Raw genomic sequence first — 15,838 nt, 5'->3', positions numbered from 1 at the left:
CCTTGGTAGACACGAGTACGTGCCCACAGGCTTGTTCCATGACAAAACTCCTCACTGTTACCTAATTGAATATCAAGATTCGACACTGCTTGAAGAGAACTCCTGCAATTTGGTCTGCCGTAGCTACAGCTATAGCTACTAGTCTAGTAGCTGTAGCTGTAGAAACTGTTGGAGATGGCTAGGCCGCTTATCGAACCCGTTTCTGTCCAGTGAGCTGGTTGGTGCGGAGAAGTGTCAGAATCAACCGAACAGATGTCCACCTCTGTAGGTTGTTTTGAATAGGTCTAGTGGTCGCTCCGCCACAGGGGGCTTGCTGGGTCTGCAACCTGCAACATGGGAAGTGCAGTGCATCAAACGGGCGTCCCAAGGCTATGCCATGCCATGCCATGCCATGCTCATGAATGGAGTTTATGTTGTGGAAAGCTTCCAATTGAACTCGCCGAGTGAGTTTTATCCACGTTACGTAGCAGATAGTCACAATAGATCGTTGTAACCATCCATACTGTCGGTACATTCTGTCTACCATGATCCATGTCCACCCGTGTTTTTGTCATCATCAAGCTATGGACATGGATGGAAGCAGCATCAAAACAACATACGGTATGCTGAAGCACCTCCACGACTGTCGTCCTCCACTCAACCTCACCTCATTCTCAGCTAAAACGGTCGCCCCGGACCCGTTTTCCACGCCTCTGACTGTTGCTCCACCTCTAACCCAGGGCAGCCGGGAGAGAGACGAACAACTCGTCCAGGACCTACCCACTATCACCGGTGCCACCACCACCGTCACTTGTAAACAAAACCGTTCCAACAATAGAAGGAGGCTGCCTCTTAGTTTCGATCTATAACTTAGTACTAATACTATGTACCTAAAAACGAATGAAGATGGTTATCTTTAGTTGACCCCCTCGAGATCAGTCAGTCAGTCTACCTAACTGATTATCTATTTCTATCCGTTCAGACCAAACTTGGCCAAAGTTCCCAGCATTTTATCAGCCCAGCCCAATTCGTCTCAGCTCAAAACCTGGTCCGAGACTAGTCGAGCAACAAGCCCGACCAAAAAAAAAAGGAACATCAACTTGATCCTTTACTGCCCTATCATATCAGCGCCGAAGCCTGCCTATTTACGTCCCTTGGCCTGATCCGCTGCTTGTCGGCTCGTATTTCCCTTGGAGACGGTCTTCCATCTTCTTCCTCTCTCCTTCTCCCGTATAAGGAAGCTTACCCATCCCATTGGAGTTTTTTTTGGAACCACCAGCGAGCGCCCTGACGTTCCCTCTTGGACCTCCGTCCCACCGCCATTAAAAACGCCCTGCTCGCACTACAGCCAGCACCCATCATTCACACCCCAGTCCAGGCTACCGAACCGTATTGTACCGTACCGTGCTCCGTATTTACGTACTGCCTGGCCTTGCTCCTCCTCGCTCCACGTCTCGTCCGCGCGCTCACTCCGAACGTCCCTTGTTGCTCACCCATCCAACGATTCTCTTACCAAAAAATCCGTTCGAAAAAAATAAGGGGTCCTAAATCTCGTTAACGACGCTTCTCTCACCGAACCGAATCCCCAAAATCTCCATTACCATTCTCCTGAACTCAATCCATCCTCATCCCTATCGGCTTGCCTTAGCTTGTTTCTGCTCTCATCACCGCGACGACGCCGCCCTCTTGATCGCTGTAACTCGCTGCATTTCCACCCATATTTAATCGACGACAACCACATCCCGACGCAATACCCAGATCTGGGGCCCGTAGCAGACTCCAGATCCGACATTATTTCCGATCGCTTTCGAGATCTCACGCAATCTCGAGCCTATATAATTGATTCATCATGAGCGCAAATCCGAGCAACGTTATCCGCAGGTACGAGTTGTCGCGCTGCCCAACACTGCATTGACATAGTTACGCCTGTTCCCAAACACAAACCCTCCTTTGCATTCCCAATGGTCACCTCTTTCAGGACATGCATCAGCAAGATCGCTAATGATAGATTGTAGGAAGCTGGTCATTATCGGTGATGGTGCCTGCGGCAAGACCAGTTTGTTGAGCGTATTTACGCTAGGTTACTTTCCTACAGTGAGCTCCCCCAGCCTCATATCGTTTCGTCATCAAGTTTACTAACCATAACATAGCATTATGTGAGCCTCGATCGAATTCCCCTTGCGACGACGAATATTAACCACGAATATAGATTCCTACAGTTTTTGAGAACTACGTGACGGACTGCAGAGTGGACGGCAAGTCTGTCCAGCTCGCTCTTTGGGATACTGCCGGCCAGGAAGACTACGAGCGATTACGACCCCTTGCATATTCGAAAGCCCATGTCATCTTGATAGGCTTCTCTGTCGACACCCCAGATTCTCTCGACAACGTTAAGCACAAGGTACGAACCCCACTGCGCCACGGCGTCCAGATGATTCAAGACTGACCTGTTGTCATAGTGGATTGAAGAAGCCCAGCGACTTTGCACCGGTGTTCCTATCATTCTCGTTGGCCTGAAGAAGGATCTTCGAGAAGACCCCGTTGCGATTGAGGAAATGCGCAAGAAGTCGATGCGATTTGTATCAGAGCACGACGGAGAGTCTATTGCACGAGAAATTGGCGCAAAACGATATCTGGAATGCTCCAGTTTGAGCGGCGAGGGTGTCGACGATGTCTTCGAGGCGGCTACTCGTGCTGCTCTGCTGACTTTCGAAAAGGGTGAGGGCGGTGGCTGCTGTGTCGTGCTGTAAAGACCCAGCAGTGCACAATCTGACACAGATGCGAACTCGGCATCTGGACTGTAAGCAGCGAAACCCACCTTGAGAACTGGCCCAGGTATATCTCCAAGCGATCAACTACCGTTCGCCTCGGCCATGACACCGGAACATTTTCCAATTTCTGGAGACAATTATAGGATTTTTTGGACACCAGGGAATCACACAGGATATAGAGGACTTATTGCTCGGCGCTCTAGGAGGAGGACATCTTTTTTTCTTATATTCTATTTTGGCACGCCGTCTTGTCTTTCAGTTGACAGGCGGATCGCGGCCAAGGGACAGCCAAAACTCATAGCCACCGACATTCCATCTCCAACAACTCAACCGCCTATCGATTCGAATACCGGCATTCCCCCCCGTTGTTTTTATTGCCAGGTGCTCCCAGTCCAAGACACAAGAAAAGAAATATGAATATGCCGTTTTGGGATAACATTCTCCAAGACAAAACGGACTGTTTAGCACTGTTCATCTTGTCTTCCCCCTACGCATTTGTCCTTGTTTTGTTTTAATCTTGAACACGTTCGCATTTTTTTTTTGACCAGCGGTTCTCTCCCGGTTAAGCACCCTTATTATCTGGCCAGGGGAATGCGAAAGTCTTCAATAAATAAATGGCATCCCGGGAGGATACGAAAATACGGGAGCGGATTGGAGGTGAGGGTAGGAGAAGTCTGATATTTTGCATGATTTGATTCAAGCGGGTTAGGCAATGCATATTTTCTCCATGTGTTATCTAATAATTGGGACAGCAGCATAGAGCTGGCTGGCTTGGTCGAGCATAGGATGGGCGAGAGTGAATTAATGGCATACTTGAGACTGGGAAGATCGGTACTGTCGTTTGAGGAGCGGATAACTTAATGAGAGTGACGATATTGACATTTAATTGCGTCTGATTTACTGCATTAATTAATAGCACACCAGTCACTTTCAATCACGAGTCGGGTCAATGAAGACTACTTTGCTGTAGCCATTCATGTCTAACAATCGTTTCTATTATACATACAGTACACTTTTCTCTTACCATTTCTTGAATTCATACACTAACCATACAGGTCCATCTAGTTGCTGTGTCTCTTCCAGTCGTGGTTCCACGCATTCTTAGCGGGGAAGTCTGTTTGGTATCGTGCGTATTCAATCGGTATCGCATCAGTTCCCCATACACCCTTCTTTTCCATGGCTACTCGGTACAGGTAACCTTCGTCTCGGTTACCAGGACCAACGGTTTTGCGCAGCTCTTCACAGGCATTGTACATGCCGCTGTAGATACGATGACGCTCGCGCTCGGTCGCTTGGTGTTGCTGTCGACGAAACAACTGCCACGCACGGTGGATTGTCCAATGTCGGAGATATCGAAGGCGGGCCATACGCAAGGGTGGGGGTGCAGGAGAAAACATGTTTTGACGGAGAGTACGAATGCGGTAAAAATTTTCGGATTTGGCCTGCACATGCTTTTTGCGCGGAACAGCCGCTGCGGGCTTCTTCGCGGCGGGTTTCGGAGGTGTGCGGGCAAGCATGTTTGCTGTCGTAGAAAAAAGACGAGTTGTAGGGGTAGTCGAAATAGTTTGGCGGCTAAACAGCCCGCGGAGAGAGAATATCGAAGCCATCGTAGCGTATAAAAATGCGCAGTTTGGAAACAATGTCGGGACGAGCGTGGGTTGTATTCGGGCAGGGCCTGTGACGACTTTGTGGTGCTTTTGACGAGATTCCAGTGCGAAAAACAATCAATCTCCAACAATGACCACCAGATCAATAGAGGTTGGTGTGCCAATTGGTCGAGGATGGTACCGGGCAAAAACTAGAGGGGATCTTTAAAAAAAAGCGAGCAAGTCGTTAAAAGCATCCGCCGAGTTATCTTGACACTATGGAACGGGCGGTTGACGGGCAATTGACCAATTCCCAGTCCGGTTCCAAGGACGATTCTAAGGTCGATTCCAAGGGCGATTGAATGGGCGATTGAATGGGGAGTTGACTAAGCGATTCCCCGTCTGATTCCAAGGTCGATTCCAAGGACGATTGAATGGGCAGCTGAACTGGCTCGAGATCCGGGCACAAAAGGGAGACGGCCGGGTTAAGAGGGTCGGTGTTGAATGATGCCTTGCTGTCCGTATAGAAGTTGTGAATGTCCTGAGGAAATTGTTAGCTCCAAGGGTCTGATCGGATTAAACATCATCCGTTAATAACGACTTACCACATCCTCAGCCGTAGCTTCGTAGACAAAAAGACCTTCTAACGGTCACCCAAAATAGCTGTCCCATTGTAAAAAAAAGCTGTAAGAGATCCTCGAAGCCAAAAATGCTATTAAATCACCAAAATCTAACGGGGTAACCCAAAATATCGGTCCTATCAGAAAAAGGCTGCAAGAGGTTCACTTTGAAAATTAAAAGATCCAAACTCAATAAGAGGCGTTGTGACAAACAGACCCATCTAGAGGTGGACATGAGTAGCAGCTTTGAATTAGGTACATCAGTTGAAAGTGGACGTGACCGAGCCAAAAACCGAAGTGATAAATCGTAATAGATAGTAACTAGAGAGCAAAAACCTGAGTACAGGTAGCTGGGAAAGTCAAAGAAACCCGCGCACGTCAATGAACAGTGATTCACAAGTTTCGTCCATGCCTTCATCCCAACAATCTTGGTTTATCGCAGCAGTGCCAGGCTTCCATCCCACGACTGCCTAGTCCAGTATTTGCCACATAGTTCTTTATTCTTCTATTCTCTTATTCATCTGTAAGTTCCGCCAAGCATAACAATACTGATTAGGTTGTCTTGAGGCCCTCAACAAACATAACCCCTTATCACCACACGCCACCAAACTTGTTGCCCTCCCTCGGAATATCAGTAACTCTTTCCCTCCTTGGCTGCACACACATATTAGAAGGAAACAGGCTTTTTTGGACGAGAGAGAGAATCAAAATGGATATAAGCAATCATGCTAAATTTTCGGATTCTGAGCTGGGGGTCAGTGTAATCCAAACTCGGAACTTGGACATTGTACCCCAGCAAGAAAGCCAAGAGCATACCACTCCCGAACTGGAGAATGCATCCAGTTACATCCCCACGGAAGGAGAGAACGACATACCCAGCGAAGAAGAAGATGAACTTGTGATTGTCGAAACGCAGATGGTGGAAGCCGCTGTCGAGTTTGCAGCTGCATCTCAGGCTGCCCAACGAAGCCAGCACTCGCACAGAAACACCGAGTTCTCAAAGGATTCCCTACTTCTTGTCTTTGATGATACGGAGATGATGGATATTCCAGAAGACCGCGACCCCGAACAGGACTATCTTGAACACAATGCCAAGCTGAATCGCCCAAACTTGTCAGGCTACGATATCCCTATCGGCCCATTCGAATCGGAAGAATACCAACAAGATCTCAGGGTGGATAAGAAAGTATCCTTATTCAGCCTGATTCCAGGAGTACAGACTGCCGAACAAGTTTTCTCGGCCTCAAAGCGTCTCGCGCAGAGTGGCATCGGCAATGTGACCGAAAGCATCATGAGCCTGGCCCCACGCACTCGCAAAGCCGCAGTGGCTACTCGCCAAGTCGGGCAGTTCTTCGCGGACTCAGTATTGAACGCTGGGCAAGATTTTACGATCAGAGTTCAAGAATCATGGTGGACCTGGCCCAGGGGGATTAATGGTGGTGTTCGGAACATCAGCTAGTTCTTGATGGAGGGCGTACGATCACTGCCCCCTTCAGACGCCATCATTCGTCCAAAGGGAAGACAAATGCATGGTTAAGAAGTTTACGCGAGGATCAAACTATTTTCGCTGGGATTGCTTACAAATTGGGCATTCTATCTTGTCAGTTTGACACTGTTATCTTGGCCATCTACAGCGCAGGTTGTGTAAAGTATGAGTCACCACGTACTTGGAACTCGTTTAGGACGCCATGTACTCTTGGATCGCGACGAAGAGGTAAATTGAGTGCAGTCGGAACATTGGGGAGAACGCAGTCTTCTTCTGGATTGGCATAGAGACGTTCAACATTGGGAGGAGAGTCATATGAGAACTGAGATAGTTTGACAAGAAAGCCTTTATTTTCAAAAACGGGATCATCGCGACTAAAAATACCCAAAAATAACTCCAAAGTTCATGCTAGTCCTTTGCATATTTCTTCAATGATCCATTAGTGTTCATGTGTCACATTGTTAAGGTCCCGAAACTCGCCCCGCAGACTCTCGATGCCCTCCTCCTTAACCTCTTCTACAAGTCTAGCAACCGCTGGAGCAATCACAGTCTCGTCAAAACCAAAGTACTTGTATGCGTCCCTTCCAGGTAGCGACTTGCCGAATGTTGACATGGAATAGCCAGCATCGGCGTATCTCTCCCAGCCATTAACGGCATATGCTTCGATTACAACGCGGGGAGCGTTGGAGCGATACTGGAGAACCTGCCTCTTGTATTCAAGAGGTTGAGAGTTGAAGAGACGTTGGCAGGGAAAGGAGACGATGCGGGCTCTGATGCCGAACTTGTCCTTGAGGACCTCGCGAGTCTTGACGGCAAAGACCATCTCAGCACCAACGCCGATCAGGGTGACATCGGCATTGTCCTCCTCGATAAAGACATATGCACCTTTCTGGGTACCTTCACGGCTCGAGTGCTGAGGGTACTGCTCAAGGTTTTGTCGGGAGAGGGAGATGATAGATGGGGTGTCCTTCGCTTCCAGGGCGGTGATAAAGGCACCGGCCGTCTCCTCCGTGTCGCAAGGCCGGATGTAAAGTATGTTGGGCATTGAACGATAGAGAGCAGGCAAAGCGATAGGTTGGTGAGTAGGGCCATCTTCACCAGTACCAATAGAGTCATGGGTAGCGATATGGATGGCCTGGAGGTTTTGGAGCGCACCCATGCGTACACCAGGGGCGGCGTAGATGTAAAACATGAAGAAGCTAGATGTGACAGGGAGGATGGTGCCTTTTCTGTAGGCGGCCAGACCGTTCGAGATGGAAGCCATTGCGTGCTCACGAATTCCCCAGTGGATATAGCGGCCGGAGTAGTCTCCATTGATGCCGCATGTGGTCCTGAGCTCGGGCTATAACTGTTTAGCTAATGGTGACTTGTTGCTTTCAAGGGACGCTTACATGTTGGAAATCGACCTTGTCTTTCCATATCATGTTAACAGAGGGCGACAGATCAGCTGTGCCAACCATGAAGTTCTTGAGCTTAGCAGCCAGGGGGTTACAGATTATGCCGGCAGACTTTCGAGAAGGGGTGGGAGTAGTAGGCAGGGACTCCTTGGCGGGGATAATACTCCGCCAATCTTCGGTGAAACGACCCTCAACCCGCTTGATGAACTCTTGGTGGAGATCAGGGTACTCTTTGGCGTAAGAATCGACGAGAATCTTCCAGTCTTCTACAAGGCGATCGCCGCGGGCCTTGCGGTCACGGAAGAAGGTGTAGACCTCATCAGAGACGAAGTACTGCTTGTCGGTATCCATGCCGAAGTGCTCCTTTATGGCCTTGACACCTTCAGGACTGAAGGCGGCACCGTGAGCCTTGGCATCACCAGCAACCTTGCTCCCAACACCGATGACAGTGTGGATGTTGATGAATGTGGGCTTGTCAGTGCTGGCTTTGGCTTTAATGAGGGCCTTGACGATACCCTCAACATCGTAGCAGCCGTCCTCGACCTCAATCACATCCCAGCCGCAAGCACGCATCTTGGCGTTGACATCTTCGGTGTTGCAGAGATCGACGCTACCATCGCAGGTGATTTGGTTATTGTCGTACATGACGACGAGGTTGTTGAGCTTCCAGTGGCCCGCCAACTGGATAGCTTCAAGAGCAACTCCTTCTTGAAGGCACGCGTCTCCAATCATGCAGTAAGTCATGTTATTGACGAGTTCGAAATTGGGCTTGTTGTAAATGGCGGCGAGGTTCTTGGTAGCCATGGCGAGACCGACGGCGTTGGCAATGCCTTGACCGAGAGGACCGGTCGTCACTTCGATTCCTTCATGCTCGATTTCGGGATGTCCTGGCGCTAGAGAGTCGTAGTTGGAAGAGTGATAGGACTTGAGGTGGTCAAATGTCATGGCCTTGTAGCCGACGAGATGGAGGAATGTGTACTGGAAGAGGCATGTGTGGCCGTTTGAGAGAACGAAGCGATCGCGGTTGAAGTAGTCCGGGTCGTTAGGCGAGTACTGCATTATGTATTTCCAGAGGGCGAGGCCAATAGCAGCCATTCCCATGGCACCTCTGAAGTTGGTTAACATTTGTTCTGGGGTTGTCAAAGACTGTATGACTTACCCAGGATGGCCGCCCTTGAATTGTTCGCATAGATCAGCAATCAAGCAACGGAATTGCCGCAAAGCAAGATCAATTGTCTGGGCGTCATCGTTCTTGATCAATTTGACGACGTTGGATAAAGCTGTGTGCTCATATTGTGTCTCTGGGGTAATTGCGCTGGGTGCCATCTTGGATTGAGATTGTGGTCGTTCTCAGACAAGGGGACGGGAGATGAATTGAGCTGCTGGGTCGACTGATTCGCTTGAGATATAGGCATTTTTGAAAGCATCTTTTGCGCATGATCCTCTTCATGTAGCTTTGATGATGTTCTGCTGTAACCCTTGAATGTTCCCGACAAGGTAAGAGAAAGCGCTGTGGGGTTCTGGAGTTTAGGATCCTCTTAGAGACTGCCATCCTCCTGCAAGACCTCTGTATCGGGAAAGTGGAGGCAGATGAATCTGGGCCTTGCCTGTCGAGGTAAGATTGAAGATCCATAGGAAGCGCTTACAACTGCCATTGAAATGACACAAGAAGCCCATCATGGTAGGGAGGGCCACTATGCGGGGAAGACTATTATGTATGTACTAACCTAAGCGTGAAGGGCCGTAAGAGACGGAATTATTAGTGAATCAGTTTATGCTTCCTTAGCCCAGGGCCTCTGGTTGTTTGTTCTTATACCCTAAAGCTTTGGACTTATTCTCTAGGTACCTATCTACTAAGGTAGGTACCCTACCTGAGGTACTCTCTGTATGGACAAGTAGCAAATGAGGATCAAGAAAAAGAAAGGCTACCCTTTGTGCAACGAGAGACTGGCCAAAATGATGCAGTGCCGAGTGGGTTGATGTGACACAGGTATCTCACCAGGTTGGCCAACTCTTTTTGTCCCCAGACATCCCCACGACATGCAATGTGACAACCTCCGGCTACAATAACCCCTTCCAAATGCTTCAACCTTGGCCTTCGAATACAGCTCTGACACATCATCCTTCGCATCCGATTTCCCTCTGGATGTTGCCATGGAAGTTTGCCAACTCACAAATGCCAGACCAACCTTGGTGTCTCTAGAAATGGATACTCTAGACGATCGTATAACCTGACAAGTCTTTCCAGCATTTCGCTTCTCACCAACTTCGACTCTTGTCCCTCAATTCTTCGCGCCACATCAACCTCACTATCAAAATGGCTCCCGCTATCGTCTCAGACATCGAGCTCCCGGCCAATGTGCCCGAGTCCCAAAAGACACCCGCCTCAAAAGCATCAACCTACAAGCTCTTCTCACTCGAGAACAAGACCATCGCCATCACAGGAGGAGCCCGTGGTCTGGGTATTACCCTAGCACTCGCCGTTGTTGAAGCTGGTGGCAGTGTAGCCTGTCTAGACATTCTCGAAGAGCCATCGCAAGCAGAGTGGGCACAGCTCAACAAGATCGCCACAGCCAACAAAGTGTCTGTGTCTTACCGGAAATGCGATGTTACAGAAGAGCAATCTGTCGAGATAGCGATGAAGGAGATTGCAGCCGAAGCCGAAAAGTTTGGAGCGCCTTTCTGGGGGACCATAGCTTGTGCCGGTATCCAGCAGCAAATTGCAGCGCTTGACTATCCTGCTGCCGACTTTGACCGAATTCTGCGAGTCAATGTGACTGGTGTCTTTAATACTTGCAAGTATGCTGCAAGAGTACTACGAGAAAACAACAGCCCTGGCAGCATTGTGATTATTGGCAGCATGTCGGGCAGCATTGCTAATCGAGTAAGTCAATCAACTATCACGCAACTCCAGCAGAGTTAACAAACATTAGGGCCTTTCTTGCACAGCATACAACTCCAGTAAAGCTGCAGTCCAGCAAATGTGCCGATCGGTCGCTCAGGAATGGGGTCAATACGGTATCCGAGTCAACACATTGTCTCCCGGCTACATTCGAACTGCCATGACAGACCAGTTGCTCCGAGAGAACCCCGAGGTCGAGAAGACGTGGATGGCTGGTGCTCTGCTGGGACGTTTAGGCGCCCCCGAGGACTTCAAAGCGCCAGCTGTGTTTTTGCTATCTGAGGGTGCTTCTTTTGTGACAGGAACCGACCTGCGGGTAGATGGAGGTCACTGCGCATCTGCATAGTAACGGAATAAACTTTGTTAACGGGAATTTGAGATTTATATTGAGTTATTCTCTGAGCACATGATACATTCCATGACTCTTTGTTGCACGGTAACGAAAAATTCAGTATTGTCTTTGAGGATATGGCAACGAAATCGCATCAAGATGGAAGGACTGAAGAAGAGGAAGCAGCCCAGGGCATCGTGTCTTTGGCGAGCATTGGGCGGGATTGATCGATGGACACTAGGAGCTAGATCACCACTGTCCCATCAAGCGTCACGCAATCAATAGAGGTTACGCATGTGCACATATCATATATACGAATGGGAATATCAGTTGGCTTCTTTACAGCATGGAATGACTTGAAAGACTGATTGCTGGAATCTTTCGTCTACTGTTAGTTATGTTGTGTCGACCTGGACTTGTCCAGTCTAAGAGGCCTGGCGTATTGTGGCGTCTCCACTGCCACCGCCCAGATCATGCCACTAACCAACCTCGAATCGCGGGTGCCTTGCGAGGTTGTTTCATTAATTTGGCTGCCTCAGCTGAACATGACTGTATATAGCATTACCTATTCTCTCTTTTCTTTCAATACATTACCTCAGATAACGACTCACCACTGTCCAAGAAATGGCGTCCATATCATTATCGCCAAATGCACACAAGGCCTTGGAGTCCTCTCACCTCCAAGACCGTATAATCGGTACCATCTTTGGATCAGCGTTAGGGGACGCAATCGGATTGTACACCGAATTTCTCTCTGCTGAGGTCTCTTCCAAGGCTTACCCCGACCGCACTTTTACTTTACTCCCCGTCGAGAAAGCCACTCCCTTTCGTCGCGATCATCACAGGAACTTTCACGTTACGGGGGACTGGACAGATGACACGGATCATGCTGTCTTAATACTGCTCTCGTACCTCCACGGCGACGGCAAGAAGCTTGGTCCTCAAGACTTTGCCTCGAGGCTCTCAGTCTGGGTGCGCATGGGATTGAGAGCTCTCGATACCCTGCCTCTTGGTTTGGGGCGGACTGTCGGTGGTATCGTCAGGAGCAAATCTTATCTCGATGACCCTGAAGAAACAGCTCGAAAGTTCTGGGTAACGGGCAAATACAACGCTGCGCCCAATGGGAGCTTGATGAGAACGCACCCGCTAGGACTCATGTGTCTTGGAAAGTCAGTCGAAGAAACTTTCCAAACCGCAGCCGATTTCTCTGTGGTCACTCACGTGGACCCAAGATGTGTGGTTTCCTGTGCGATTGGGACTGCTCTTGTAAGAGGTCTTGTACTTGGAGAGATATATGAGGAACAACATGTCGATGAATTGATCGAAATTGGCCTTGCTTGGTACACCCAGCTTCGCGAAAAGGAAATCCAAGAACCCGACAGACAAGACGAGCCGCGGCTAGATCTCGCCGAGTTTAGAAAACATGCCACAGCTCAAAAACTAGTAGACCTCAGGTTGGATGAGAGTTATAAGATCGGCTATGTCTATAAGACCTTTGGCTCTGGCATTTTGCTTCTTCGCCTTGCACTACGCCAGTTCAAGTCATCGGGTCAAATCTGTTCTCAGCTTGCCATCTTCGAAAAGCTAATCACCGACCTTATAATGGAGGGCGGAGACGCAGACACAAACGCTTGCTTTGCTGGTGCTCTTCTTGGGGCGTTACTCGGCTACAAGGCCCTGCCGCCACATTGGCGTGATGGTCTCCGACATGGAGTATGGTTGATGGAGAAGTCAGAAGGGTTATGCGACACACTAGGTGTAACCAAGGGATCCTACGTAGGATCCAAGGATAAAGATACCGCAGAGGATGGTGGGCGGGGCTTCTTGACAGATGCTCAGATGGAGGAGAAGTGCATGAGGATGCAGGCTTGGATGGCTCAGGAGGAAACGGAGTGGAAGAAGAGGCAGGAAGCTGACAAGAAGAAACCTAAGTGGTTTAATTGGAAGTGAGCTTTGGGGTACCATGGAACACGTTAATTGGACTGTCGAATTTCTCGCCACGATACGATTGAGTAGCAAGGGATAGTCAATGACTCATTTACTGTTGGATGAACATGGACTAGAACGTCCCATAATTCCATAATGGATTGAATACATGTGCGATTTCCCATTAAATCTATGTCAATACCCATTGCGTGTAATCTACTCACGCGCATGGACCTCTGCTTCGGTCTTCTCATCATGTATCGCCTTACCCGTCTCACCATCAGTACTCTTCTCAGAAGCCTCTCCAGGGACACCCATGCTGTGATCCCAGTGAAGAAGGATCTTTGGGCCAGTGAACAGCTTGTCGATCTGCTCGAGGGACAAGAGTCGGGTCTCGGGGTAGAAGAAGTAGATAAGAGGAACGAAGCAAGCGTTGAAGATGCAGAAGTAGACGTATGTCTTCCAGCCGATGCTCGAGATGGATACAGGGGTGATTTCGACAACGAGGAAGGTGAAGATCCAGTTGGAGGCTGTGGCGAGGGCGGCGGCACGAGTACGGATGGCCAGGGGGGCGTATTCGGCGGGCACTGATATGATGTTAATCTCGCGTGGTTTTGTATGCTCAAGTTGTTATGACTTACGCAACCAGGGAATAGCGAGTAATCCCACAGCGAAGAAGAAGTCTGCAAACTCGTTAGTTCTGTAGTTTGTTTCTGGCTTGGAGTGAACTTACTAAATAGGAACAGCATAACGATAGCGACGATTCCTGGGCCTGGCTGTCCAGTCGATACAGTTCCTGCGAGGACAGCCATACAGACTGCCTGGCCGGCTGCAGCAAACATCATCAGCTTTCGGCGACCCAGGCGATCAATGATCCAGATTGGAATGAGCGAGGAGAAGAAGTAAGCGACACCGTTGAAGCCAGCCAGTAGGAGACTAAGGTTGTGGGAGATGCCGACAGATTCTTGGAAGATGACGGGGGCGTACTGGGAGTTGTCAGTTGAGCTCATGTTGATCAATACCTGAGGGTATACTCACATATGTAATCAAGTTAATTCCAGAAAGCTGCAAAGAATAATTGTTAGTCATATTGCCTTACAAGGCTTGTATCATGGTCAGACTCACCTGTTGCATAAACTGTCCGCCGATACCAAGCATAGTTCGGTACAGGAACTTCTGCTCTCCATTCTTCCACATAGCCTTGAAGCTACTGGTTTGTGCTGCCTCTCGCTCTTCGTTGATGGCATGTTGAATCTCAGCAATGGCACGACTAACAGATTCGTCGTCCTTTGAGATAGACTTGGCGTTCTTTCGCACAGCCCAAAGAACTTCGCGGGCCTCCTCGTGGCGGTCGTGGTTGATGAGCCAACGAGGAGACTCGGGCAAGAGGAGAATACCGATAAAAGTCAGGATGGCGAAGAAGATCTGGAAAGCTAGCGGGAAGCGAAACTGGGCATCGCTGCTGACGAAGGACATGCCGTAGTCGACCCAGTAGCTCAGCATGACTCCGAAAATGTTGATGGCAAGCTCGATGGCAAGACCCTTTCCACGGTTACTGGCCTTCATGAGTTCAGAATGCCAGACGGCTACGAGGTGTTAGCTGGAGGTCTTGGTTGAGGGAATTGGATTAACTTACGGATAGTACTGGTGTTCATGCCGTTTCCTAGGCCTGCGACAATACGTCCGACAATCATCTGAGGGATACCAAAAGCAGAGGATTGGAGAGCAGCTCCAATGCTGAGAACGACACATCCCATCAAGATACAGTTGCGTCTTCCAAAGTACTCGCCGAACGCAAGACAGAAGATGGCACCAAAGAAACACCCAATCTCATAGATAGCCACTACGGTTCCCTGCAGAGAGGAACTGCCGTTGCCACCTTCAGTAGTGTCAATCTCAGGAAAGGTATTAGTAAAAGCTGTGCCTGTCAAGAGACCTGACATGACACCCTGGTCGTAACCGAAAAGGAGGAAACCTGAGCCAGCAGTCGCTGTGATGGCCCAGTCCAGGGGCTTTCCGACGAGGATAGTCATGATGAATGACCAGGAAAGAAAAAAGGTAAAAGTGAGGAGTATGTATAATTGAAGCTATCCAGCAGTTGTAGTGTTTGCTGATGCTATCAGACACAGAGCAACAACACCATTCGAACAAAAAAGATGGGGCGAATTCATGTTGATATATATACCGCAATGATCTTTTGCGTATTGTACCATCGCAATAAAGAAATAAGATCCGTTGGATTGAATCGCGCAAAGCAAGGTTAGTTCCAAGGTCAGGTCTTGGTGCGATTTTCCCCGTGGGGAGTCAGTTAGTTCACTGTAACATTCAGCATCGTCTGGGGTTTTATTTTCCGGGTTAACACAGGAGGCATCTGCAAGCGCCGTGGGGAAGACATTGAATATTTAGGGTATAAAAATAAATAATCTAAAGGTCAGGTCTAAACAGCATAAACTGACTTGTTAATTTCGTCTCTTGTACTCCTAGCGGCCAACCTCTTTTGCTACCGTAAAGACCTGAGGGGCAAGGTGGTTCGGCGAATTTAGGCAGCCGAATTCAGGGATGGGGAGCGTCTAATTGCCTTATTTTTCTTTTCTAGAGGGTGGGTTCTAGCCTTATTGTCACCTATAGAGGAAGTACGCTGAGGGGTTTATTTGGGGAACGACGGGAATACACGGTAACTATCGTAACTGATGATGAAAGGAGCCTTGAATAGGTAGTATAACAAACAGTTGAGGCAACTTCCGATGGTAGAAGTTGGACCAAGCATTGAATCAGGATTGACAAAGAGAGGTCACACCCTAACTCAAGCAACCACTCCATCGGCTAGGTCATGATGTTAG

The 15,838-nt window shown here is 49.0% G+C and overlaps 7 protein-coding genes across 7 annotated transcripts, besides 1 other annotated feature; 4 read left to right on the top strand and 3 right to left on the bottom strand.

Annotated features, from left to right (window-relative positions):
- The first annotated feature begins 368 nt into the window (after nt 1-368).
- Nucleotides 369-395: a microsatellite.
- Nucleotides 396-1,828: 1,433 nt separating this feature from the next.
- On the top strand, nt 1,829-2,729 carry FPSE_05204 (uncharacterized protein; the record flags this gene model as incomplete). Its single annotated transcript, XM_009258322.1, has 5 exons — nt 1,829-1,860; nt 1,995-2,073; nt 2,130-2,135; nt 2,189-2,380; nt 2,439-2,729. The coding sequence occupies 5 exons, from the start codon at nt 1,829-1,831 to the stop codon at nt 2,727-2,729; spliced, it is 600 nt and encodes a 199-aa protein (XP_009256597.1).
- Nucleotides 2,730-3,811: 1,082 nt separating this feature from the next.
- Nucleotides 3,812-4,267, bottom strand: FPSE_05205 (uncharacterized protein; the record flags this gene model as incomplete). Its single annotated transcript, XM_009258323.1, has 1 exon — nt 3,812-4,267. One exon carries the CDS (start codon nt 4,265-4,267, stop codon nt 3,812-3,814), a length of 456 nt encoding a protein of 151 aa, XP_009256598.1.
- A 1,398-nt stretch (nt 4,268-5,665) lies between these two features.
- Nucleotides 5,666-6,415, top strand: FPSE_05206 (uncharacterized protein; the record flags this gene model as incomplete). Its single annotated transcript, XM_009258324.1, has 1 exon — nt 5,666-6,415. One exon carries the CDS (start codon nt 5,666-5,668, stop codon nt 6,413-6,415), a length of 750 nt encoding a protein of 249 aa, XP_009256599.1.
- A 466-nt stretch (nt 6,416-6,881) lies between these two features.
- FPSE_05207 (uncharacterized protein) lies at nt 6,882-9,165 on the bottom strand (the record flags this gene model as incomplete). Its single annotated transcript, XM_009258325.1, has 3 exons — nt 6,882-7,784; nt 7,834-8,947; nt 8,999-9,165. 3 exons carry the CDS (start codon nt 9,163-9,165, stop codon nt 6,882-6,884), a joined length of 2,184 nt encoding a protein of 727 aa, XP_009256600.1.
- A 991-nt stretch (nt 9,166-10,156) lies between these two features.
- Nucleotides 10,157-11,087, top strand: FPSE_05208 (uncharacterized protein; the record flags this gene model as incomplete). The annotated part of the gene is made up of 2 exons (XM_009258326.1): nt 10,157-10,723; nt 10,773-11,087. The coding sequence occupies 2 exons, from the start codon at nt 10,157-10,159 to the stop codon at nt 11,085-11,087; spliced, it is 882 nt and encodes a 293-aa protein (XP_009256601.1).
- Nucleotides 11,088-11,696: 609 nt separating this feature from the next.
- Nucleotides 11,697-13,022, top strand: FPSE_05209 (uncharacterized protein; the record flags this gene model as incomplete). The annotated part of the gene is made up of 1 exon (XM_009258327.1): nt 11,697-13,022. One exon carries the CDS (start codon nt 11,697-11,699, stop codon nt 13,020-13,022), a length of 1,326 nt encoding a protein of 441 aa, XP_009256602.1.
- A 192-nt stretch (nt 13,023-13,214) lies between these two features.
- FPSE_05210 (uncharacterized protein) lies at nt 13,215-15,031 on the bottom strand (the record flags this gene model as incomplete). The annotated part of the gene is made up of 6 exons (XM_009258328.1): nt 13,215-13,585; nt 13,640-13,681; nt 13,732-13,984; nt 14,037-14,063; nt 14,124-14,584; nt 14,635-15,031. 6 exons carry the CDS (start codon nt 15,029-15,031, stop codon nt 13,215-13,217), a joined length of 1,551 nt encoding a protein of 516 aa, XP_009256603.1.
- Between the last annotated feature and the right edge of the window lie 807 nt (nt 15,032-15,838).

This window comes from Fusarium pseudograminearum, chromosome 2 (genome assembly GCF_000303195.2).
Source record: "Fusarium pseudograminearum CS3096 chromosome 2, whole genome shotgun sequence".
In the NCBI taxonomy this organism is placed as follows: Eukaryota; Fungi; Ascomycota; class Sordariomycetes; order Hypocreales; family Nectriaceae; genus Fusarium; species Fusarium pseudograminearum.
The sequence above is the reverse complement of the archived record's forward strand: the minus strand, read 5'-3'. Positions and strand labels throughout refer to the sequence as shown.